General features: G+C 43.5%; 1 protein-coding gene across 1 annotated transcript in view; it reads right to left on the reverse strand.

Annotated features, from left to right (window-relative positions):
- CACNA2D4 (calcium voltage-gated channel auxiliary subunit alpha2delta 4) overlaps positions 1-27,062 on the reverse strand; it is a 269,022-nt gene that overhangs the window by 19,473 nt on the left and 222,487 nt on the right. The window contains exons 27-32 of the mRNA XM_060245776.1: positions 23,876-23,937; positions 17,265-17,309; positions 16,169-16,231; positions 7,387-7,457; positions 2,958-3,033; positions 89-141 (exon numbers count right to left, since the gene is read on the reverse strand). Coding sequence (XP_060101759.1) covers positions 89-141; positions 2,958-3,033; positions 7,387-7,457; positions 16,169-16,231; positions 17,265-17,309; positions 23,876-23,937 — 370 coding nt within the window. The remainder of the gene's footprint in view (positions 1-88; positions 142-2,957; positions 3,034-7,386; positions 7,458-16,168; positions 16,232-17,264; positions 17,310-23,875; positions 23,938-27,062) is intronic.

Raw genomic sequence — 27,062 nt, forward strand, 5'->3', positions numbered from 1 at the left:
TCAATATAAACCAATTACACTCACTAACATTTATGGCTATAGTTTTGCTGATGTCATTTCTTTGGGAAATCTAAGTTTTTGTACTTACATGAGGAAGTCTGTTATCAGCCACTTTACGACTGCCAAGAAGGCATAAACTGGCTGTTGAAAAAGAAGGCAAAATTAGAGAAGAAGAGAAAAATCCTGCACACAATTCCATCTCTGTTCCCAAACCAATTGCATAATTAGGAAGAACAATTTAAGGAATAGTAGAATTATGTAAAAATTCATCCAAATAATGAAGACAGACTTACTATCAATAATAATTCTGAACTTCCTCTTTGGAAGGGTCAGTAAGCTTATACTGAGACTGTGAAGATATAATTACTTGATTCAGTAGAAAAGAGTAAGAGTCCAGTAGCACCTTAAAAACCACAAAATTTGTGGCAGGGGATATGCTTTCATGAGTCACTGCTCAGAAATTTGTGGTCACTGCTCAGAAGTGAGCGGTGACTCATGAAAGCTCATCCCCGACCACAAATTCTGTTAGTCTTTAAGGTGCTGCTGGACTCTTACTCTTTTCTACTGCCACACACAGACTAACAGAGCAACGTACCCACCATGATCTAATTACTTGACTGGCTCTCAACAGTAACCTCAGTAGTTTCTAGAAGGAAGGAGATGAAGCTAATCATGGAATGGAAGGTTTAAAAAAGTTTATGTTTTAATGATGGAAATAGAATATGTTTTCATTTCAAACAGTAGGCCAACAGAAATAAGCTTTGTGAGTCTCTGATGCATCACTAGCACAGAACCTAATACCTACAGCAGAATACAGAGACTAACGTGCCATTGGGTCATTCGAACAGGCAGAGGGTCCGTGGTTGGTTTAGGGCGGTTGGTGTTTGGATCCCACTGTCCATTGTTCTGCAGTCCCCAAGCTCTGCTCTCCTGACTCCAATGAGCCAGGTAGGAACTACATGCTCCCGTTCAATACATAACAGATATAAATTTTATAAAGACAAACACAATTGAAGATTTTTAATGTATTTTTGTCATAGAGGAGAGTATCAGTAAAGCAGCAGCATTCATCATTTTTATTCATCTTGTTTGTGGTTTGGTGATTTTAAGTAACTTATTTTAATTGGGTGCTTTTAAAATCTTATCAAAGCATCTTTGAGCACATATCTCATACATTTATAAATAAATATATTCTTGGGCATGAAAGGAGACTTAAAATGAGAGATGGACTGAGGCTATGAAGAGAAATGGGACATTATGTTAAGTAAAAGCAGTGTATTAATTCTCTGGTTTTCTCTTATCCAAAGCTTTCTGGTTTCTTAAGGGCACTTTTGGATTAGCATAAATCTAGAAGTTGGATCTACATCAACTACACTCTGATGCCCACCCAACCTGCCTGACCTGCTTTCTGTTGTGCCCCTGATTAACATACACCTGCACTTCAAAACTGAAAAGTGAAGACCAGGGCTTTTTTGTAGCAGGAACTCCTTTGTATATTAGGCCACATACCCCTGATGCAGCCAATCCTCCAAGAGCTTACAGGGCTCTTAGTACAGGGTTTACTGTGAACTCCAGGAGGATTGGCTACATCAGGGGGGTGTAGCCTAATATGCAAAGAAGTTCCTGCTACAATAAAAGCCTTGGTGCAAACATTCTTCTCTTCTTTAATATCTTGCCACATGGCAGGGCTGAAGGCCAGGTTACACAGCAGAGCAAAAGTGGAATAACAGGAAGTAAAACATTTGATTTTCCCAAGTTGAGGAAGGGTAGGGGAATCCCAGTGAAATCACAGGCTAGCCTTCTGATTGAATGAAAATGTGACAAGAGGTCCCCTGATGTAAGGAAACTTCCAAATAAGGAAAGGAAAGGAAGGTTCGGGGTGGTATTATAAAGAGATTTGTTTAGAGATGTTCAGTTTCTTCCTCAACATGAAAGGAGAAACTCTCTTGACTTAGTGGTTGGTATCATTGGGGTGTCCTTTGCTAGGTAGAAGTGTGCAAAAGATAGGGAGGCATTGTGTCCAGAGCATTGTGGCAGAGCTGGAATACTTTGTATAAATATTACACGGTTCAGCGCATGGTTGGGTTAAAATCTCTCTGAGGTTTCACATAGGTGCTTAACCTAGGTTCTGCCCCACCAGTTTGATCACATGTTTATTCACACAAATAATGACAACTAGCAGAATCTGGAGTAGAACTGCCAAATGATCTTCTATACCCCTTTTGAATTTAACACTTAACAGTGTGAACTGGTACATGTATTTTGTACGGTACCAAGCAGTACAAGATCACTTGCAGGCAGGAGCTTTTTACAAAAAACCAAAATGAATAGTCAAACAAAAATAAAACAGTATATTTAGACAGGACAGAAATAGAATATAAATTCAGTCATGTAACACAGTAAAACACACAGACCACATACTTATCTAAATCTTTGATTTATCTGGTGATGGGAGCAAGATGTTTAGAGTATTTCCTTGTGGTCCCTGTGCATCACACACCCTGTTATTTTTGTTTGTGGCCTCTGTCTATCAAAAGAAGCTGTCCATGCTGTCATCACACAATCATGATGACCAAAAGTCACTATGACTGATTTCCCACTCACCTTACGCTGCTCTCACATTTGTCTTCTCAGCGGGTCTTCCTTCCGATTTCACACTATCTGTGGTCCTCTCCTGTATTCCAGACCCCGGGGACGATAATGCTGTTGTGGATGGTCTGGCCCCTTGACAGCTTGGGTTAGGAAGCAGATCATGGCTCCAATCACACACACTAAATAATGCACCTTTAATCCACTTTCGATACACTTTCCAACTGTATTTTATTGTGTGAACCAGCAAAATCCAGTTAGAAAGTGCATTGAAAGTGGATTGAAAGTGTGTGTGGTTGAAGCAAGAGACTCCTGTTCTGAGCTGCTCCGTGTCCCTTAGAGTATAATGTACAGATGAAGGTACTTACACTGAGAAGAGGACGAGCACCGCTATGGTGGTGATGGTGTGTTTTACACATGGCTTGGTAATCGTACATTTTCACCCTACAAAAACAAAACAGAAAAGCATGGAAAGTGGGACTACATGTTTACTATGCGAAATAACTTTATAGGAAGAGATTACTGGTCCATCCAACAACCTTGTTAACTGTCTGGCAGTGGCTCTCAGGGGTCTTTGCCAGCCCTGCTACCAGAGATCTTCTAATTAAAGTTGCTGGGGATTGAATCTGGGCCTTCTGCATAACAAAGCATGTGCTCTACAACAGAGGGTCAAAACAGAAATGGCCATGGGAGATCTGAAATTGGACCTTCCACATGGGGGCTTGATTCAGATATACGGGTTTTAGTGTAGGGGAAGAAAAATGTTAACCCTTTCACAGTTTTGCTAATGCCCTCCTCTCCTGGTAGGCTGGGGTTTTTTTGGCGGGGGGGAGGTTGCCATAAAGTCAGGCTGATTTCTGGCAACCCCTAGTGGGGCTTGAAGGGAAAGGATGTTCAGAGGTCTTTTCGTTGCCTGCCTCTGTGTCATGACAAGGACTGGTGTGTGAGAGGAGGCCAGGTAGGTGTTCCTTCCCTCCTCCCCAGTAAGCCAAGAGCAGCGGGACAGCAAGTCAGCATGTGCTCTCCTCCAAGCCTGCTTTCCCTTGCAAAGGAAGCCAAGAACAGCGGGGCAACACATCGGTATGTCCTCTGAGGGGGAGACCACAGCCCATGCCCCACCCTGACGAGAACAGCAGGGCAGGGCAGGGCAGTGTATCAGTGTGTGCTCTGCTCCAAGCCTACCTTCCCTTGCAAGGGAAGGTGGGTTCAGAGCATGCCCCCCCCATTTTCAGCTTCCCAGGTCTGCCTGGGGCAGGGGTGGGGGCAGGGCCTAGGGCACCTGGAACTCTGGCGCCGGCCCTGGTCATTACCTGGTATTCTTTAGAGGTTTCCTATCCAAATATGAGCCAGGGCTGACCCCGCTTAGCTTCTGAGATCTGATGAGACTGAGCTTGGCTGGACCCAAGGGATACTGTTGTTAACATTGGAGAGGAAAAGTAGAACTGGCCCAGTCTCTTGGCCTCTCCCTTTTCCTTTTCAGCTAATAACTGCACCAAGCTTATGTGTGTGGAAGGGCTAAACTCTTTTTTCCCTCTAGCTGCAGCCCTGATCTTAACTGGTGCCCTGCACATCACCCAATGTTGAGAAGATCCTATGACAGTTCTTATGACAGATCCAGGTGAGCAGCCATGTTGGTCTGAAATGATCGAACAAAATGGGAGTCCAGCGGCACCTTTGAGACCGACGAAGTTTTCTTCATAGTGTGAGCTTTTGTGTACACGCACATTACACATGCTAAATTCATACAATCCTTACATCTGCATCTCACCAAGAAGCGCTATACATCCTATTTATTTTAGTGTATTTCCTGTTCGGAATAGCAACGCAGAATAGTGACTGTAATGTAAGGCAATGAATTAGAATGGTATAGTGGAATGCGTTCCTCTGGTCTGGAGACAACGTGGCACTGCAAATCACCCACCTCAAAGAAAAATAAACCATCAGTTACCTCCACACTTGAGAGAAGACGGATGGAGTGTAACAGCAGGGTCAGATGGTTGCTCTTAACACTCCGTAATTAAGAAGCATATATTTACACATCTATCGGCCAATTCTGACATATTTATTTGACTCACTGTTTTCTCCTGGAATTGAATCTAAACAACGGTGACCTTATAAACTTAGCTGGTTATTCCTGTTTGCAGCTGTTAAAACATTTCATTATGTTGTATGCTTGCATGCTAACTTGCTGTTCAACCTCTGCCTTATACGTATAGCCTGGTAAGTTTCATTTCACTTTGACTGAGGAAGTGTGCATGCGCAGAAAAGCAAACACTTTGAATAAAACTTGGTTGGTCTTAAAGGCGCCACTGGATTCCCACTAGATCCTATGACAGATTTCCCACTGCCATAACCAGTTCATGTGTTATGGACTTGAGCTACGATTTGTTTCTCAACGCGTGAGCAGTCACCTCCATTGTCCCTCAAGGATTCTGGCCCAGACCTGTCCTCATACACAACTGTTATACATCCTTGTTCTAATAATTTAATCCAGTTTGTGGTTGGATGTTTCACAGTAAGACCTAATCCCCCACAGTGTTTGACTGGCTGTGTTGCATTTGAGGAAAATGTTCCTTACTGCCTTCGCAGTATGCTACCTGAAAAATGAAGGCTGTATATGTGCCTTACTTGAGCAACCCCAGAGGCTATTTTTATTCACCCCCAAAGCCCTGCGAACAGCATCTAGAAAACATCATAGCAACTTTCCCCAGCCACCTACAAAACTCAAAACTTGGCCTTTATTACCCTGGCCAAGTTTCAGTTGCACAAACGAGTCCTACAGAGGCAAGCCCAGATGATCTTCTGTGCCTTTCACGCCTGACTCAGGGTCCCTTCATACATTGCATCAAAGGAATGGAATCTGCTTCTACAGGTCTCTTCCCATGCTACTACAGTTATGTTTGGAAGTTCAGAATCAAACAGGCAGACAATAGTCAAGCACCACCAGGCCTGTAGCTACAGGGGCCCTCCGGAGGCCCCACCCCTGACTTCTTGTGGAGGCCTCCCAACTCAGGGCCCCTGAGCTGGCCCCACCTCTCTCTCCCCTCCTCCTTGGCTGAGCAGGATGGGTGAGCAAGAGGCAACAGATCTTGCAGCCGGCCAGCTGCAAAAGCAGGAAGAGTCACAGCCTGCCAGCCCCACATTTTTAGGTTGGGGGGTGCCCCTGAATTTTTTAAAAGTCCCCCAACCTAAAAAAATCTGGCTATGCCCCAGAGTGCAACTGACTTTGCCCATCTGGATCTGAGCTCCTATGCTACTTTGTTAATTTACTAAGGGCAGGGCTTTTTTTCTAGCAGGAACTCCTTTGCATATTTGGCTACACCCCCTGGTGTAGCCAATCTACCAAGAGCTTACAGTAGGCCCTGTAATAGGAGCCCTGTAAGCTCTTGGAGGATTGGCTACATCAGGGTGTGTGTGGCCTAATATGCAAAGGAGTTCCTGCTACAAAAAGAGCCCTGACTATGGGTGTCCAAAGTCAGAAACATTAACAGCTCAGAAGATATAGAGCAAAGTTTGATTCCAGTGGCAACTTAAGACCAACAAAGTTTGATCCAAGGTATGAGCTTCCATGTGCATGCCCACTTTTCCAGACACAATGAAAAGAAAAAAGTGTGTATGCATACAAAAGCTCATGCCTTGAATAAAATTCTGCTACTCTTAAAGGTGCCACTGAACTCAAATTTTGTTCTACTGCTTCAGAACCAACATGGCTACCCACCTGGAATCTAGCTCAGAAGATGGCAAAGGGAATTGGTTTGGTAGCCTGCTGCTTTGGTAGCTTAAGGAAAAGATCTCATTTCTTAGCTTCTTCATCACAAAAATATGCCCTTACAATCGCTTGCTTGCCATTTCTCTACATGCATTTTCAGAACCATAGCAGGGAAATGTAGCACTTGGGTATCTGCTCATATGAAGCATGAGAACTGGTTGACGATAAATGTAGGGTTGAGATCCTATGACTTCCATTAGGTTGGATCCTATAAGCCCATTCTACCAAGTCTTTTTCCAACAGAGCAAGGTGTCTTTTCATCAAAAGAAGTCTTCCTCCATAAGAAATAGCCATTCTCTACTAGATTAAGGCTTTCTCCTTTTCAGGACAACTTAACTGAAGAGAGGCATATGATCCAACTTAGCACAAGGGAATCACAGAATGTAATCCATAGTCAGCAGCAATTCCTCTGACTCTGGCACCTCTTTTTCCAATTGCTGAAATCACAGGAACCAGGTCCAACCCATACCCAAGGGTGGAATTCTAGCAGGAGCTCCTTTGCATATTAGGCCACACACCCCTGATGTAGCCAATCCTCCAAGAGCTTACAAGGCTCTTTTTTGTAAGTTCCTGGAGGTTTGGCTACATCAGGGGTGTGTGGCTTAATATGCAAAGGAGCTCTTGCTAGAATTCCACCCCTGCCCATACCTATCGTGTTCACACATCAGCTGTATCATTAGAGAAGAAGAAGAAGAAGATATTGGATTTATATCCCGCCCTTCACTCCGAAGAGTCTCAGAGCGGCTCACAATCTCCTTTACCTTCCTCCCCCACAACAGACACCCTGTGAGGTGGGAGACACCCTGTGAGCACATACCTGGGGCATGGTTGGGCTTTTTCAGCAGTGAAATAAAAATCTATCCTGTGAACTGTCCTTTAACAAGCAATGGAAATCCTATATTCCACAGTTAGTTCATACTGTCCTTTCATTATTTAGCTGTAATAATTCTCATGAGAGACAGGACATTTTCATTCTACTAGCTTTCTCTCTAGAAGGAGATCAATACAGAGGAGATGCTGTTACTTACTCTTTGAACATTCCCATGTTAAGAAGTTGGGTCATAATAGAGCCATCCACTTCTCCCAAAAATTTTCCAGCCTGCAATCACAGGGAGAAAGGAAGAGAAAAGAGTTTTTAAAAAAACTGTTAGCCATAAACCTCTTCAGCTTTTTATGACTGCAGTTAATCCATTCTTATTATACAGTGAAGGACTTTCTGATTGCTGCTATTATATATATATAATACTGCTATTATATATATAATAAGGGCTGCATACTTACAAGGGAGCAATTCCCACTGAACTAAGTGGGGTTTGCTTCTGTGCTTAGGACTGGCACTGCAAGATACTGAGCTAGGAATCATCAAGTCCTTCAGGGACTATTTCGTAGAAAAAGAGGTGCCAGAGCTCATCAGCACAACTCTTGTGTATAACTCATTTGCATATGCACCACAACCCTGACATCATCGAAAGGTGTACCAAATTATATCAGCTCAGCATCTACCTTAAAAATGCTTCTTGAATTACAACTGTCATAGTAAAACCTGACTCCCATCATACTTTTTAAATTACTTGCTCCTATGTGGCCACAGTGGCATGATGAAGATTTCCATCTGTCTGCTTTATATATTTTGGCTATTTTCTCATTAGTTGTGGGGGAAAATATTAGAAAATTTGTCAAATCTTAAGAGTTCAGCAACATTCTCACAGAGGAGTTGAACAATGGAGCCCAGAAGCAAGTATTTGGGGGCGGGGTAAGAAAGAAAGAGCATAATAAAATTTAGAGGTACTCAGAGGGGGTTTTAACAATGGAGCCCAGAAGCAAGTATTTTTTTGGGGGGGGGGGTAAGAAAGAAAGAGCACAATAAAATTTAGAGGTTCTGGAGCTCCACTTCTGTGAGCTCCTGCCCAAAATAAGGCCTGCTTGTATCACCTCAGCAATGAACTCAGCAGGCGGATTAAGATAAGTCGCTAACTATTTGTCACTTTGCTATCTGGTGGGGGTACAAAAGAGTCATCAAGTCACAACTGACTTATGGTGACCCTGTGGGGCTTTCAAGGAATGAGATGAACAGAGGTGATTGGTCATTGCCTGCCTCTGTGTAGCAACCATGGACTTCCTCAATGGTCTTCCATCCAAGTATTAACCAGGTTTGACCCTGCTTAGGTTTTGAGATCTATATCAAATCAATCAAATCAAATCAAATTTTATTCTTATATCCCGCCCTCCCCCACCAGAAGGCGGGCTCAGGGCGGCTCACAGACATGACACCTCATGATTCAATTAAAACAAATAAACAACATTTTAAATATAATACAGTTACATAAATAGATAAAAATAGATAAAAATAGGTGCTATAAATTCTGTCGTCTCAATTACATATATGGGAATTTACAGTGACATCCTAAACAGAAGAACTAGATTTGATTCCAGTAGTATCTCAGAGACCAACAAGATTTCTGGGCTATAAGCTTTTGATGGTAAAAACTTGACTCTTGAAAGTTTATACCCCCACCCCCCACCTTGCAATCTTGTGTTGGTCACTAAGTTGCTACTGGACTCGAATCTAGCTCTTCTTCTGCATAAAAAATGGCTACCTTCTGAAACTATTCTAAACAGGACAAAGTTTGAGTCCAGTGGCACCTTTAAGACCAACCAAGTCTAATTTTGGGCATAAGCTTTTGTGTGCATGCACACTTCTTCAGTGTCTACTATTGCCAAAATTGCCAGAACAATGTATGTACAATATATGGACGATGTCAATGATGATTTTATTTATTTATCAAGCAGATCTATATTCCACCCTGTCCCGCAAATGGGCTCAGGGTGGATTACTATGAAATCAATAATCAATAAATCAATAATCAATAAATACATAACATTAGTTGCAGAGCAGGAGACATTATTAATACAGTTTCCAGCCAATGGAGGGATTAATTACATTCCAAGGCATTGCTCTGATCCAGCCTCCTTGTATTTTAAAATTATTCAATCCACATGAATCTTTAAGGAGGAGGCAGGCAATAGGCTCACTGCCGCATGCAGTTTCAGTCCTCAGTGTCAGGAAACGCTACCACACCAGCTGCAGGTTCTGAAGAATCTCCTTTAATTTAATTTTTAGATTTCTATCCCGCCCTATCCCGCAAGCGGACTCAGGGTGGCTTACAATACAAACAACAGTTAAAATAATGTCATAAAAACAGACATTACAAAACAGGAGCAGCACAGTAAACACTCTTACAGACATAGGTGGTAAACAGCATGCAGCTGATGGCTAACAGCATAACATAACACAATAATGGTAAAATGCTGGGGGAAGTGATGACTTTCAAGGATGCCCACTGGATCAATTAAAAGCCTGGTGGAAGAGCTCTGTCTTACATGCCCTGTGAAACCTTGATAAGTCCCGCAGGGTGTGGATCTCCAGCACGAGCTCATTCTATCAAATTGGGGCCCAGACCAAAAAGGCCCTGGCCCTCGTTGAAGCCAGACAGGCGTCCTTAAGACCAGGGACTATGAAAAGATGTTAAGCAGCAGACCTCAGAGCCTGGGGTAGGGGTAGGGCTCATAAGGGGAGAGGCGGTCCTGAAGATATGCAGGCCCCTGGCCGTAAAGGGCCTTAAAGGTAAGGACCAACACATTGAACCAGATCTGGTACTCGAGAGGTAGCCAGTGCAGTTCGCGCAGGACCGGATACATCTGTGCCCATTTAGGCCTCGATGCCAACAACTGGGCTGCTGTGTTCTGCACCCGCTGGGACAGGGTAAAGGGAAGCCCCACACAGAGAGGGTCAAGGGGACAGGGTCAAGGGAAGCAGGGTCAAGGGAAGCCCCACATAGAGAGAGTTACAATAGTCTAATCTGGAGCTGACCATTGCTTGAATCACTGATAAACTTTTAAAAATGATTAACTTAAAAAAAAATGAAATCCTTTTGTTATATGTTCCCTGCTCTATATTTCAGTAAGAACAATCAGGTAAAAGTCTGAAAAACTACATAAATCAAGGGGAGAGAAAGAATGTGGAGCAGGACATTACAGTTAGGGAAATTGTTATTGAAGCTTGTTACTGTCCCATAGAGAGGAAGATGAGAAGAGCTTTGCTGGATCACATCCAGGATTCTGTACTTAGGATGATCCTGAAAGCTTACAAGCAGAGCATTATACAGGCCACACCCATCCCTTGTTCATTCACAGCTGGCCACCAGAGCTTTACTGCTGCTGAATCTTGAGGTTCCATTTAACAATAATGGCAACAAGCTATTAAAAGAGGTATGTCAGAGACACTCCTAGAAGTGTGCATGCCGGAGGCTGTGCAGTCTTGAAGGACACCCGCATGTAGAGCCCTTGTCACAATCACTTTATCTATCACTGGCTGAGGGCCAGAAGAACTGTTTTAATATTATGCCAGAGACAAAGATCTGGATTGGCAAAGGTCCAAAGAAGAAAGGGCATTTAGGTGTACCAGATACTAGGAGGAACCAACCATCCTTTCAATAGCGCTTTTGAAAAAAAGAGCTGATTGGAGTCAGTTTGGATTTAATCTCATCACTTCAGATCAGAGCAATTCAGTTCAATTGGTTTGTGAGCCCAGCTGCAAACATGCTGCTTTGCTTAAGTAACCGCAGTTACTCTTCCCACACTTTGGTTGCTGTATTCCTGTACACCAGTACAAGTTAGTGTAACCTTCACATATATCCAGGACACTGCTGGCAGAATTGCCACTTGGCAGGTGCAAAGTTACAAGGAGGCACTGGAAATAAAACTGGATGGAGAAGACTGGGTGACTGAGAGGACATAAGATAAACTAACCCTTCTGAAGGACAAAGGCTTGTCTTTGCCTAAAGCAGCTCTCCTATTTGCAGTGTGTGTGTGTGTGTATAAAGTGCTATCAAGTTGCTGCCAAGTTTGGCAACTCCAGCAAGGGGCTTTAAAGGCAAGTGAGAAGCCGAGGTGGTTTGTCACGGTCTTCCTCGGCAGTCTTCCTTGGTGACTTACCTTCCAAGAACCGACTCTGCTTAGCTTTCAAGATCTGACAAGATCAGGTTCTGCCTTAACATCTTCCCTCACTATTGGCAATTGGAATGTACCTTAATACATATAAAAATATTACATAGCAACTGAAAAATGCCATGTAGAAAACAAGGTAAAGGTAAAAGTAGTCCCCTGTGCATGCACTGAGTCATTACCGACCCATGGGGTAATGTCACATCATAACGTTTTCTTGGCAGCCTTTTTATGGGATGTTTTGCCATTGGTTCTCCAGTCATCTACACTTCCCCCCCAGCAAGCTGGGTATTCATTTTACCAACCTTGGAAGGATGGAAGGCTGAGTCAACCTTGAGCTGGCTACCTGAACCCAGCTTCTGCCAGGATCAAACTCAGGTTGTGAGCAGAGCTTGGACTGCAGTACTGCAGCTTACCACTCTGTGCCACAGGGCACGGGGCAGTACTGCAGCTTACCACTGTGCTATGGGGCACAGAACCATTACTAAATATAATGCAGGATGGAACTCAAAAACATCTTAACGATATATACAGGAAGAACCCTCTCTCTGCACACAGCTGAAGGCAGACCAAACACCCTGGAATGAGCTTGGATCTAGATGACTGTGGCAGAACACAATGGTTTTAAGTGCACCAGGGAGGAACAGTGACAAACTAAGAAGCAAGAAACTTTCTCAGTGGCTGCTGTTAACTATGTTGTAGTTTTAGGCAGTTTCTTCTCCATTTCATCCAGTGACTGTATCGTTCTTTCTCCTTGCCTGTCTGCCAATCATTTATCCAAAGGGATTTGAATAGAGGATTGTCCTCTGTGATGGGACAGCCCTCATGTTGCTACAAGGATTAATGCTCCTATTGGGAAGAATATGTACAGCATCATGTTAGAACAGGTGCTTATGAATATACCTTTTCTCCTGGTCTTTCTATCTGTCAGTAAAGAAGAGTACATGCCAGTTTGCAAGCTTGTGTTAGGAATGGGTTTTTTGTTTGCTAGGAATGTTATTATCTGATGTCACGATCAAATAAGTGGCACTTCATTGCAGGATAATTGCATTTCTTGCTATGGAATGATGGTTTAAAAACAATACCTGGAAAAGACAGGAGAAGCAGTAGAACATTTTGTTTTAACGCAAATGTTCACAAGGACCAGGGTTTTGATGTCACACAGTATAATATAGTGCAGGGGTGTCAAACAGACAGTCCGGGGGCCGAATTAGGCCCCTGCAGGGCTCCTATCAGGCCCCTCAGCAACTGGCTGTCATCTGCTTCCTTCTCCCTATATCTTGCTTCCTTCTGCATAACAGTTTGCTTTGCAAGGCATGCACAGGAGCTACAGAGCAAAACCTCTGTTTTCTCCATTGGCTGAGGCTCCTCCCTTGGGGAGGAAGAGCTTGTTTTTCCAGGCTTTCTCACTCCCACAGCAAAGCTACTGAGCCAAGGCTCTCTTCCTTCTATTGGCTGAGGCTCTTCTCCCCGCCCCCCAGTCCCCTGGGGAAGGAAGGAAAGAGCCAGAGCTTCCTTTGCCCAGTTTGCTGGATCCCATAGGAGAAATACAAAGAAAGCATCTTCCAACTTCCCACACTGGATGGTGCACCTCTTGTGCCAGCTCAGAAGGTGAGGATTTTGGGTGAGATGCTGGATGCCACCCTTTCTATGGAGGCCCAGGTCACAGAGGTTGCACAGTCTGCCTTCTACCATCTCTGGCAGGTCAAACAACTAGCCCCCTATCTGGCTGCCCGGGACCTAGCCACAGCGATCCATGCAATGGTCACTTCCAGGATGGACTACTGTAACTTGCTCTATGCAGGCTTGCCCTTGGGACTGATCTGGAAACTCCAGCGGGTGCAGAATGCAGCAGCTCTATTGCTGACTGAACTGCCTGTATGAGCAGGCAGTTGGCTGTTGCTGTGCAGTCTGCACTGGCTACCAATTGAGTACCGGATCCATTTCAAGGTTCTAGTATTGACTTTTAAAGCCCTACGCGGCCTGGGACCTACTTACCTATGGGACTGTCTCTCCCCATACGAGCCCTGGAGGCCTCTACAATCGGCCAACCAACATCTTCTGACTATCCCGGGCCCAAAGGATGTCTGGCTTGCCTTGACCAGGGCCAGGGCCTTTTCGGCCCCGGCCCCAACCCGGTGGAATCAGCTCCCCAAGGAGATTCGGGGCCTACTGGAACTTCTAGCATTCTGGAGGGCCTGCAAAATGGAGCTGTTCCACCAGGCTTTTGACTGAAGCAGGCGGGCGTCCTCACACCATCTAATTGGCCTCCCTGCGCTCACTGCATCCTGTGTCTCAATCTGTGAATGATGTTTATATCACTGATGCTGCCTTTTCTCATTTTTATTTAATGGTTTTAACTGTTTAATTCTTAACTGTTTTATTGTGTTGTAATCCGCCCTGAGCCCATCTTGGGAAAGGCCGGATGATAATTTCACAAAATAAAAAATAAAATAAAATAAGACCAACGAGTGCTAACATTTTAAGCATATTTTAAGTTATATATATATAATATGTATATATATTTAATTGTGTTTGTCTGTATCCTTTATAAAGTTTATATCTCTACTACCTAATCTTATAGGTACACTCACGGCCCAGCCCGACATGGTTCAGCCCAACCCAACATGGCCCGGCCCAATGAGGTCTCATTTATGTCAGATCCAACCCTCATAACAAATCAGTTCGACACCCCTGATATAGTGGGTTCAATGCAAGGAGGAGACAAGATTAGCGTGATCATAGCTCTCTTTATTAGGTACAGCATAGTAACAGCTGAACTAGAAGACTGCTTTACTGGGCCAATGGGGCCAACTATATACAGTCCACGCTAGGATGCCGTTGGATCATTCAAACCAGCAAGGGGCTTGTGATTGGAGCAGGGCAGCAGGGATCTGGATCCTACTGCCCGTTGTTCCTGAGTCCCCAAGCTCAGTCTTCAAGGCAATGAGCCGGGCAGGAACTCTACTTATAACAGATACATTAGTCCACATACACAACACACAGAAAAGAAAACTTGAAGGCTTAGGTGGGGATCCACAGTACGGAAGGGCAGAGTAAGAGGCAGAAGCTTCTAAGTTCAAAATAAAAAAGATGAAAGGAGTGACTAAAACAAGACAGGAGTCAGAAAGATTACCCATTCATCAAAACTATCCTATTTAGGACAGTAAGCAGATAAAAAGGAGTTTCCTTTTCCGGGACTGCTTTGTTGCGTGTACACTGCTGCTGAGGTAAAACACAGAGCACAGGATTGATGGAGGGAGGAGACCTACTACAGGAAAGAAAGGCCAGGAAACAAAGAATGGATTCCAGTGACAATGGGGTCAGCGCGGGTGAGGATTCCAGTTTAAACAAAGTAATGAACAAGCACCAGCAGTAATTTGCTTGTAGAAGACTCCAGCTAAGAGGCATGTATAAGGATGGAGCTTGGAGAAAGTCAGATTGCAAGCTATATGGTAACTATCCTGAGCCCAGGAGCCAAACTTTTTCAACCACAACATTCCCAAGGACACATGTTTTGTGGGGGTACATTTGCTCTCTCTGTAAGTGGTCTTGCCAGGGGCCTGGATACAAGGATCATACCATCCCCTGTGTTAAAAGATCTGTCACTGGCTGCCCTTTGGTTTTCAGGTGCAATTCAAAGCATGGTTCTTACCTTTCATGACCTAGCAATGCCATCATAAGGAGAGTTGACTAAGCCTTCAGTTAATTCAGAACAGTATAACTCTGCTTAGGACAGCACTGTAAATGTCTTGGTGTTGGAATATGCAAAGGACTGCATTCTACTGCACTATCCATCCTAACGTTTAAGATTCTCCCTCCTATACCTGGTCTCGGTGTCCCAACCTGCAGAACTAAGGCATGCGGCAACCAGAAATAGAGCTTTTTCAGTGCTGGTGAACTTTTGAGGCAGGGCTGATGCTAGGGGTTCTGTCACCCCAGGCAGAACCCCATGCCACCCCCCCACTCTAATCGTGCGCACTTTGTAAACGTGTCATGATGATGTCACCAAAAAGAGACATCATTGCAATGATGCGGAGAGAAGGTTCTCACTCGCCCTTGCCCAGCCCTCTCCCCTGCTTCGAAGTGAGCTAGCTGGGCTGTGGGCAGCGGCTGTGTCCTTTTGCCTTCGCCCCGAATCAGCGTGAATGAAGAAGGACGCAGGTGGCTGCTGGCCAGCCAGCTCCCTCTGAAGCAGGGGAGAGGGCTGGGCAAAGGCGAGCCAAGCGTTCTCGCTTGGCCCGCCCTTTCCTAGCCCTCTCCCCTTGTTTCTTTTCCACCCACGTCTGCTGTACAACTGATACTTAGGATCGGGATATTTGGTTAATATAGCAGAGTTTGCTCAGTCATAGAAGCGTGATACTGAGTGCAGTAAACAAAGTATATTGCAAAAAAAATAAATTTACATTCATTCAAGTAGATCCAGTTAATATTCAGGTTGCAGTCAAGAGAAGAGAAAGAAGAGTACTTTCCCTATCACAAATGGTCAGCTTGTCCAGCATCATGCATGTGGGAGTTTTGCGGGTATTGTCTCACAAGGAGAGACCTGCAGAGACATGTGTCTCCACGGAAGGCAGATCACAAATACAGCAATAAAATACCCTTTGGCAATCTGCAGGTCGCACAAGGACTAAAACATGGTTGGGGCATGCATCCACTGTATTTCTGGAATAACATGAAGTGTCCTCACATAAACTTATTTTTTAAAAGCTGCAGACCTCAGCTTTGCTTCTTTTCCTTCTATCTAGACCCACCCATGACTGCTGTACAAACAGCTCTGTGCTTAGTTCATTCATTAATTCTTACCTGTTTGGAGACCTTGGAAACAAGAATGAACCCATTGTTGTCAATAAGGAAACAGTTCAGATTCTGACAAAAAAGAAAAAGATGCAAGATTGAGGAGGGGATTTTAGCTTTATGAAGGCAATATTGCCTAGTATGCAGGTCTGTGCACTACACTGGGGGACTGCCCAGTTGTGTTCCCATATTTGCCAGTGGCCTGATCAGGGCTATATAATGAAATAACTTAAGGCCTGGTGAAAAACAGTCTTGGGCAGTGGCAGACTGGCCAGGGTGTCAACTTGCCCAATGGTAAGTGGGCCCCCTTAAACATTAGGCAATATGTTAAAAATGTTAATGACACTTTTAGTAGCTTGAAAATATAATAGAAGTTTCAGTATCATTACTGTAATGCAACTAAAATTGACATCGTATTTAGGGTTGCCAGCCTCCAAGTGGGGCCTGGGGATCTCCCACTTTTACAATTGACTTCCAGCTGGCAGAGGTTAGCTCACCTGGAGAAAATGCAATCTGTATTTACATGGAGTACCTACTGTATACAGCCAGGAATATGTACAATATATGTATGCTGTAATTACATATATATATAGAGAGAGAGAGAGAGAGCAAAAGTTTTAATTGTACCTTTTTCCTACATGCATTTTTTGAAAAAATAATTTATTTCTTACAAAAATTAAATGATTTATAGTTGTGGGTGGGCCTCCTATGTCTTCTGGCAACCAATATTTTTAGATCCAGTCTACCGCTGGTCTTGAGAGCCTCCTCCCGAACCCTCCTGCCTGTCTGCCGTTTCCAACTGCCCAATATGTTGATCAGAATTCAAACATGAATTCTGAGGCATCAAGAGGGCTGGACCTGGGTTTAGGTTCCAGCTCAAACAAAATATTCATGGAGTTGCCTTGGGATCACCATCCCTCAGCATTATTTCTCTTATTTTTTTAAAAAAAGTAATCAGATCAAGAACAAAACCCAAATCAATTTATGTACACCCAATCCTACCTCATTTTGTAGGGTTTTTAATGAAGGCAAAGTTGTTACATGGAGTAGCCCTGGACCATCAGATTATATGTCTAAAGCCAGTAAAGAGATTATGGTAACTTACATCATCCTGGCAGTTCAAGGGGCACAGACCTTCCACACCACTGCACTGGAATGTAATGGAAAGAAAGAGTCAAAGAATATCTTTTTACTCTGCATTTGTATGACGAACAAGAGGTACATCTGCAGGCATTATTCAAGGATGGATCCATTTTCTTCTACCGCTGTAGGTGAACAAACTTCCCTACTGTTTTTCCCGGGAGAATCATAGTAGAAGAATTAAGGTAAGGATATCTCCAATGTTTTCCTTGTTCCTCTTATTCCAAAGGAAGTAGCCTTTTCTTTGATGGGCAGAGATTCTCTAGGAAGGACTGGTTTATTTTGGTAACAGTCACAAGGGCAAACACTTATGGAGCTGGGACATGTATGCTTTAAAAATAAATCAATATGCCTGCTCCTTCTCTTAATTTATTTATTTGGTCGATTTCTCAATCCAACTCTCAAAGACAATAGAACAAGAGTTAGAATGTTAAGGGTCTCCATCTTAGATTAGGCGAAGCCACATAAGTAAAATGATGGCTCACCACAGTTCTAGATTCAACTATATATTTTCCATAATGTTGTTTTCAGTCTGAGATTCATGTATGCAAATGCACAGACAATATGTATCTGGGATTACTGTTTGAACAATTATTGTCTCTGTTGGCCGTTCAGCTTGTGTGATGAATGTGAACTAAGGGATATACGTAGTGTCAAAGCAATTTTTTAGTAAAGGTAGCCATGGCAGAAGCACATTGGCCTGCTATTAACATGAAAGATTGCTACACAGTGGAGAAAAAAGCAGTAATAGTGTTGGCTGCTTTTTACTCCCTGTCAACATTTGACAAATGATATATGAACAGTGTACTGTGGCCTCAGGCGCTGTCCATTTATTTCAGCTGGAAATTCACAGTAAACCCAAGTTGATGGGTATCACAGCATTGAGCCGAACAGGATATGAAGGGTTAAATGATGAGTAAGAAAATCCTGCCAATGCTCATGGCTTTCAATATTAGCTTGCATTATGTGGTTACTACTACAAGTTTTTGTCTCTTTTGCTGTGCTTTTTTAAAAGTAAGGGGCTGCTAATATCTGACATGCATAATGGGGGGAAAAAACCCCAACAAGACATTTCCTTAATTCAAGATCAAATACAGTTAAGGAAGAATATAGGCCACTTCCTGCTGTGGATCACCCACACTGTTAAACTATTATTCACCCCAAACATGTACCAGACAGAAAGGGAAAGTTACCCAAAAGCTTGGCCAACTCAAAGCCTTAGAAAAGTCTATCATTAAAAGTCTAGCCACTAGGGTTGGGCACCAACCTGCCCATGACCCTAAATTCACAGCTAAAATTGCCTGGGTCATGGTTCATGACCTGAGGTCCATACGATGTCACCTCAATAACCCTCTCATGACCCTCCACATGGTTTTCAGAAGTTTGTGCATCTCGTGGTGGGGTGTGTCAGCAGCGTCCATGGCATACGCTGATGCCAACCAATTGCTATCATCAAAACAACGAGGGGATAATAATAATAATACTTTTTATTTGTATCCCGCCCTCCCCGCACAAGCAGGCTCAGGGCGGCTCACAACGTGTAAATGCAATACAATACAATAAAATCATACATAGCAATAAAATCATCATAAATGGACATCTGCAGCCCTGGAAACGCCAATAGCAACCCTCCAAAGCTTGACGGGCAACACTGACCATCAATAAGAGATCTCTCATTCTGCTCTATGGGAGTAGAATGATATATATACCTCCAGCTCATTCCTCCTGTGGACAGTGGAGCTGGGAGTGGTATAGTGCTTACTCAGGGCTCTGAGGCACATGTCCTTCTGCTCATGCTGAGCAGAGGCACTTAGTTTCACTGGCTCCTCAGCTGAAGGGCTTTGTTGTTGGGTGATTAACAGCTTTGGCTGGCTGGGATTGTGTGAGGTGGAGTAGACTTAGGGCTCTGAGCTACCTGTCTCTCTGCTCACACTGGGCAGAGGGGCTTAGCTGCTGGTTGCCTTGCCAGAATACTGCCCCTCCTCTGAGCCACCCATACCCAGGGCTTTTTTTTGTAGCAGGATATTAGGCCACACCCCCTTTGCATATTAGGCCACACCCCCTGATGTAGCCAATCCTCCAGGAGCTTACAATAGGCCCTGTAAGGAGAGCCTTATAAGCTTTTGGAGGATTGGCTACATCAAAGGTGTGTGGCCTAATATGCAAAGGAGCTACAAAAAAAGTCCTGCCATACCTCTGCTCATGCCAAGCAGATGGGCTTAGCTACTGGACTCCTTGGATGAGGACACACACCCTCCTTCATTGGTATTTGTGAACATCTCTTCTTGGCTCAAGAGGTGCCCAGTGCAACCCATCCTGCCCACACTGAGCAGAGAAGCCTAGTTTCTTGGTTGCTCAGCTGACAACCCACACCCTCCTCCACTGGGATATGTGAACACCTTTCACCATCTGGGGTGGTGTTTGGTAGACTCAGGGCTCTGAGTCACCCTTCTCTCTGCTCATGCCAAACAGGGCTTAGCTGCTAAGTTCCTTGGCTGAGGACCCACACTCCTCCTCATTTGGATTTGTGACTACCTCCTCCTATAAGTTTGCATCCAAAACCAGCACTTTCAGCCTCCCCCCACATCCATCTCTTCATGATTATGGCCACCTCAAGAATCAGCACTTCCATCACCCAGATCCAGTCTCCAAATTGTTTCCCTCATTGAGAACACTGCTGCTGTAGATAGGCATTACATCTCTGGATTGCCACTTGGAGTCTGAGTTGACCATTCTCTCCTTTATTTTAGGGTCCCAGTCCTGTCACTCACATTCCCCATTGCTGAGATTGTTACTGGGGTGAAAGCAGTCCATCAGGGGACTCACTCACCCACCCCGCTGGGGAGATGGATTCTGGGTGTTGCCGCTCTTTCCTGGGGTTATGTTTTGGACTTGGCATGTCTTCTTTCAGCTTGAGGGCTGCTCTTCCACTCACTCATCCACCCCATTGGGGAGATGACTTCTGGGTGTTGCTGCTCTTACATGGGCTATGGTTAGCAATTGCCATGTCTCCTTTTGGCTTGAGGGCCAGTCTGCCATTCACTTACACACCCCGTTGGGGAGATGGATTCTGGCTGTGGCAACTCTCTCCCAGAGTTATGTTTCCACATTGCCTGGCATCTTCCATTACACTTGGGGGCCACTTTTCCACCCTACATATGCCTCTTCAGGGTTTCTGTTCCCTGGGACTTGGCACTTCCTGTTTCCCCCCTCCCCACACGTCTCTCATGGTTTGGCTACATCAAAGAATTGGTGCTTGCAGCCTCCTCCCCATACACTTATTAAGGGTTTCTATCTCCCTAGAACTTGTAGCTTCCAGGCTGTCACCTGTCCATATACATCTCTCAGGGTTTGGTTCTCCATTACAGTCTGTGCTTCCAGCATTCCCCCCACACATGCATCTGTTCAGGGTTTGGGTTCCCACTGGAGCTTCCAGCCTCCCCCATCCATGTTCATCTCCCAGGATTGGCAATCTCCACCAACCATGTCAACTTTGAAAAGATGGTTGAACACCTCATGGGACCATAAGTTCAGGACTGGCCACTCCCTGAAACCATGTAACCCAAGAGGAGGCAGATGTGTGACCGCCTCTTGGGTCTAAGGAGGATTGCCCATCTACAGCAACAGTGTTCAGAATGATGAGATGGGTGGGTGACCACAGGTAGAGGAGAGTCAGCTGGAGACTTGTTGCGTTTGGCATCTCTAGCCTGCGGGGGGGCCAGTATACTGCATCATAAACCTCACAAAATGAATCAGTTCAGTAAACAGAAAGGTCCATGAAGGTTCGTGGTTTGTGCAACCCTACAAACTGAAATGAACCTCCATTTTCCTGGTTCATGGCCATTCCTAATAGGCACTGGTAATTAAACCAACCAGTCAGAAAGAATGTAGCTATCCAAGTTAAAATGATCAAGGGGGGAAGCGTAAGGTCTATATTCTTCCTCTTCATCCAATTAAAACATGAAGGAAAATGTGGATGGCTCTCCTAAACAACTTTCTACAGGGAAGTCAAATTCTAGTTATGATAGTACAAACTTACAAGTGACTGGCAGTGTTTTCCTATTTATGTCAGAGAAGGCACGACAAGAAATAAGTGGAGACTTGGTAATATTATATAAATCAGAGTAGGCAAATGATCTCCAAGTTCATATAGCAGCAGTTGGTGTGAGGGGAGAACTAGAATTTCTGTTTAACCTTTTTTTAAACCGAGAAAGGAGGTCTTCGCCATGGCATAGAGATTACAATATGCTTCTGTTAGATACAGAAATTTGCATGATTTGCATTTCATTAACCAAGCTGTCATCTTGGCTGTAAGTTCACTTATTGCCTTGTCATAGTGCATTAGGCCAAGAAGTTATGTAACCCAGACAGCTAATTTGAGATGTAGATTCAAATCATTTAGCACCTACTGTATTCCGTTTCTTTGATTAAGCTGTACTATCTTGTCAAACAGGAATGCAAATATTTCCTGGAAATGAGAACTGATTGTGATAATCACTGGCCTATTTACTCTTCCTCTCCCCATCTGCATATTTATTAACATTCATGGTGGGCTGCAGAAATGCCAACATATGCTTCTGACTGGCTTTGCATCATGGGAGGTATCTTACTTGTCACATGGACAAAAAGATCCCTTTTGCAATACAAAGACTGTTTCATGTTGGGGTAATGTGATCAGCTGAGATCAGATATTATTCTCTTTCCCTCTAAATAAGGGCACATGCCTAAGGATTAGGTCTCAGAGAAATGTGCTAGAAGCTACATAGGATTGTTGAGAGGCTTGAAGAAAAATTACCTTTTCCTTTAGTAGAGGCTTAACCTATGGAAATGGGAAGCTGAACCTTTTCATGGCCTGGAGATTAATAACATCACTTGATAATCAATAACCAAATCAGCCTCTGTTAAAGGGACAGGACACTTTCCCCCCCACGAACCCTAGCTACTACCTCAGGCTTTGACCTGCTTCTGAATCCTATGCTTTCCTCCAATATCCAGCTGTACTTCTTTGGGTTGCATGATCCAGTCCTCTGGAGCTTGTTCTGCTTTACCCTGCTTACTCTACATAGAAATGTATTCAACACCACACTTGAGTCAGGTGGCAAAACAAATGACACACGACTACCAAAGTTTCATGAAGTACAAGCAAGGGATTCTGGGAAATGCCATGGTCTTCAAAACTACTGTGAACTTACATCAGTGTCATTGGGCTGGGAGATGATAAATGGGAATGAAGACAAGCAGCATCCAAAAGGGAAATCAGAAAAAAAAGAAAATATCCATTAGTATCTCCTTATTGAGCTGTTATTGAGTACCAAGGAATAAAATGAATAATAGACACCTTAGTATAAGACAACTTTATAGGGCCATTATTTATCAGCTCGTATACTATAAGTTTTAAACAAGAACTTGCAGAGCTATCTAGAAGAAATGAAAGTATATTGAACTTGCAGAGCATCTAGCAGAAATGAAAGTGACTGGATAATCATCTGGATAATTCTTGCTATATGATTACATAAAAATCTTTTTTCTTAATTTCAGATATCATGCTGCATAATATATACCTAAATATCCTAATTATTTTTACAGATTAACCTATTTAATGTTGGGCAATTTTTACTGCAAACTGTATTAGCCCACTAGCCAAAAGCAAAACTTGCAAGATTTGATCATCATGGGATGATCCAAGTCACTGTTAATGGATTGCTTTGAGTGACTCCACTGAATTCAGTATTAGATTTGCCTCTCAAAACTGTTCCATCAATTTTTGTCAGTTTTGCAGCTTCCAAATTTTTATTTCAGCCTGTATATTTACAGTTTGCTTACTATGCAACAAAAACTCACCAGAATCCACAAAATCCTACCTCTGTAACAAAGCCTTTCTTACTGTTTGCAGTGTAATTACTTTCCAGTATCTTAATGCAAGCAAAGCAAAGGTAAGCGCTAGAGGCATTAAGTTCTAAACCTAACCAGCAAAACAGAAAGTGGTCCAGGGACCTGCCCCGAGCCCACTTGCAGGGAGGGCAGGATATAAGCCAAAATTAATAAGTAATAAATAAATGAATACACAGTACTAGATTCTCTTAACAAGAATCTTTTGAACTGAGCTTAATGAAAATTTTAGGACAGAATGAAGCTAGATTAAATGGAGGCAATTTAAATGGAAAGGTCTGTGCAATCAGGATGGCAAAGAGGAACAGGTAGGCATTCTGCCTGAAACCGAAGAGGATTTTGAATGCCTGAATTGGTACAGACATAATTCTGCAATTAAATTTGTCAGCTTCATTGGATTTAATGCCATGCCAAGCTCGTGGCTGTTAACATGGTGTTCCAAGAACAGACTGGCAGCTGATGCAGCATTAGAGTTATCAAAGGATTAGCAAAATGTGTAATTTTAAAACTAATCTATTGCACAGATCTGTTTAATACAAATTCTGCAAAGGTTCTGTGAAAATGTGCAAAAGGAAAGTATCACCTGTCCAAGCCCCTGCTCTGTGTATTCTTATTCATGTTACTTATATGAGACTAGCCAAAGCATTTTTTCACACAATACATCAGCATAAATATTACCCTTCTCACCTGCTGCGTAGCTGTCCACAACTTGCTTTGGAGTAATTCCAGTTTAATTAGCACACCTACAGCTATTGGGGGGGGGGGAGACAATGTGAGGGGAAGGATTGGGGAGAAAAATACAGATACATGTTAGGGACAAATTCAAAATATTTGCATGAAGCCATCAGAAGAAATCACACCATTTCCAAGTGTAAACGACAGGTAAGTGCTGAGTCAGCTCATAACGTGAGAGTCAGTGGTTTAACAAGGTGATGGAAAAGGAAGCGTCAAATGCTGTGCTGAAATACTGACACTCACCTCCCACTAAACACTACCAAGATACAACAGGCTGCCAAAACACTTCCCCTTTGGGTGGTGGATTATAAAATCCTTTTGCTATAACGATGATTCAATAGGAATCTTCGGCTGAAGACAAGCAGCAATTTTAAAGAAAGCTGGAAATGGTCTGAGAGAAACGCTGCTTCTTAGGATGTACGTGCAATTCCCCCCCCCCCCCCCCCACACACAGATGCCTCTGCTCAAATAAGTTTGACAAACAATAGACAAGCCCTGAAAAACCTATTTAATGGAGGTAGAACGAGAAAGAGGATGAGTGTTTTCACTTCAAAAGCAGTAATCTATCTTCTGGTCTTGAGAACAGAAAAACCATGTTTCCTGTCTTATTCTTTAAAGGGTCTTACTGGAGACTTTTAATAAACTTAAGGACTGAATCTAAATTAAAGGAGACTCAAGACCTGGAGGACTTCTTTCGATCACTAGTCTTTCCTACCTAGCCATGTGGATGTTTCTTACAAAATATAGTGCTTAGCACTCCCGAGAGTTCAAAATGTTTTGCACAAATGATTTGGGGGTTGGACTAGATGACCCTGGAGGTCCCTTCCAATGCTATGATTCTATGATTACATTATCTGAACAATCCTTACAACAGTCCCAGAGTGTAAATTAGCATAATTATCCCGTATAGTGGGAATTTAGGCAGTGTCCCCTGGGGGAGGGGCAAGGGTAAGCAGATAATCTCTTGGAAACCTGCTCTGTCCCCCCTTTTTTTGTCTCCTCTCCCCACCGGCCCTTAAGAACAGAGTTCAATTCCCAGCCATGCTACTTGTCTGGGTTTCTGGCAGGAACTCAGGCAGAACATACTAAACGTGACATGAACAAATAAATGTCTCTGGGCATTCTGCTTCAGTTCCAGCTTGTCAGAATGGCTCCTTCCAGGCACTGCCTGCATTCAAACAACAAGTTCTGAGTGGTATGTCAGCAAAAGGGCCAAACCAGACTCACATAAAGCTTGATACATTCTGCCTAAGGAGGGAAAGGAAGGAAGAAAGAAACACGGAGGAGTTTGAAGCAAAAAGGTGTTCCTTTTTGCTGGAGGGGAAGTGTCAGCAGAGCTGCTAGTATTGCCAGCTTAATGTGATATTATCTACCAGGTGATGTTATTGACCTCCCAGTTACACACACTAAGCTTCTATTAAAAGGACAGGACATTTTTCTGGATGCCTGAGCACAACCCAGCTGCTGCCAGATAATACCTCAAAACTGAGATTCCAAGGAATGGTTTGGTCACTGCTGTCACTGTTCAAGATTCCGTTCCCTCGCTTCAGATAACTATCCCAGAAGCCTGCCTTCAAAGGGCAGATTCTCTTCACAGGGGTCTTTTGGTTTACAAAAGGCAGCCACTGGTCTGTGATTTCAACAGCCAGAATGGTTTTAGGAGGGGAAGAGGCTTTCTTAATTCTTTCTCTTCATGCCATTCTCTGGAGGAGAAATCACGCCTCCCTAGCTGATCAGAGAAAACATATTTCAAATTTCTATTATGCAGATGTTAAAGACAAACCTATTAATCTGTATAAAGCTTAATTCTAAAAGACGAATTAAATAAGTTGTTGAAGGCTTTCCTTCCTACCAACTTCTCAATTTGACCAAGAGAGAACTCCAGTTTTCTGGGTTACACCTCTGAGGATGCCAATCACAGTTGCTGGCGAAATGTCAGGTCTCACAATGCCAAGACCATGGCCACACAGCCCAGAAAATCTACAATAACCAAATTAAATAAGCCTCCATTATAGTTCTGTATTTACAAAAGGCCTGCATTTTTCCACAGCATGTAGAGTACAACTAACCCTTGCATCACTTGAAGCTGTCTTATACTGAATCAGACCACTGGTCCATAAGTGTCAGTATTGTCTACTCATACTGGCTATAGCTCTCCAGAGACTCAGGCAGTGGTCTTTCACATCGTCTACTGCCTGGTCCTTTTTAACAGGGGATGCCAGAGACTGAATCTGGGACTTCCTGCATGCTAAGCAGAGACTCTACCACTGAGCCATAGATCCTCCTTCCTGTAAACAGCATCATACATTAGAATTTTAATGCTTTCATCCTAATCTTACTTTTTAAATACGCAAATATTACTGGGTTGGATCCTATGGCTAATGAGGGCAAGGTGCTCGTAATGACAGATCTTCACTCATCTTCCTGTTCCCACAGCTGTCTTCTGTGGATAGGACCCTGTGGATGTTTTAAAAAAGCATGCAAAGGGAGGGGAGAAAGTTTCCCTCTTCACTGCAGCCTCTCCATCATTGGTAGGTTTTTTTGTTTGCCAGGATCTCACACTCCCCAGCAGTGCTTGGGTCACAGAAGGCTCAGCAGGAGGGGATGTTGAGGAAAGATCAGCCATTGTTAATGCCCTTCCCTTATGCAAACATAGAATCTCTTGGAAACAGTGTGACTAAATGCTGAGCAAACGTGGGTTGTGAATACAGAAATGTTTCTGTTTGAGAATACTTACAAAGTAAGATGCAGCCCTCCTTGGATCTGTGTCACCTTACCTCAAAGACAGCCCCATGCTTTGCATTCAAAAAGTCCCAATTGTGATTCCCGAATTTCTGGTTGAAAAGTCTCAGGTAGCTTGGCTGGAAAAGACCTTGGAGAATATTTGCCAAGGGCATTTCTGAGCTGCATGAACCAGTGGTCTGATGCAAATATATAGCAATTTCATATGCTGATTATTTTACACGCATGGCAATATGTTTTTCCTAGTGCCACCGTTAGATGGAGGGAGGAGAGGAACTGAAAGAGTTGTTTGCCTCAACCATTTGTCTTCATGGGATGAACAAGACTGAAAACGGGAGACTCTTGGTTCATATCTCAGTCTCTTACCATTGGTTACTTATTTCAAATATCCATATCC

Source organism: Heteronotia binoei, chromosome 8 (genome assembly GCF_032191835.1).
Source record: "Heteronotia binoei isolate CCM8104 ecotype False Entrance Well chromosome 8, APGP_CSIRO_Hbin_v1, whole genome shotgun sequence".
NCBI lineage: Eukaryota > Metazoa > Chordata > Lepidosauria > Squamata > Gekkonidae > Heteronotia > Heteronotia binoei.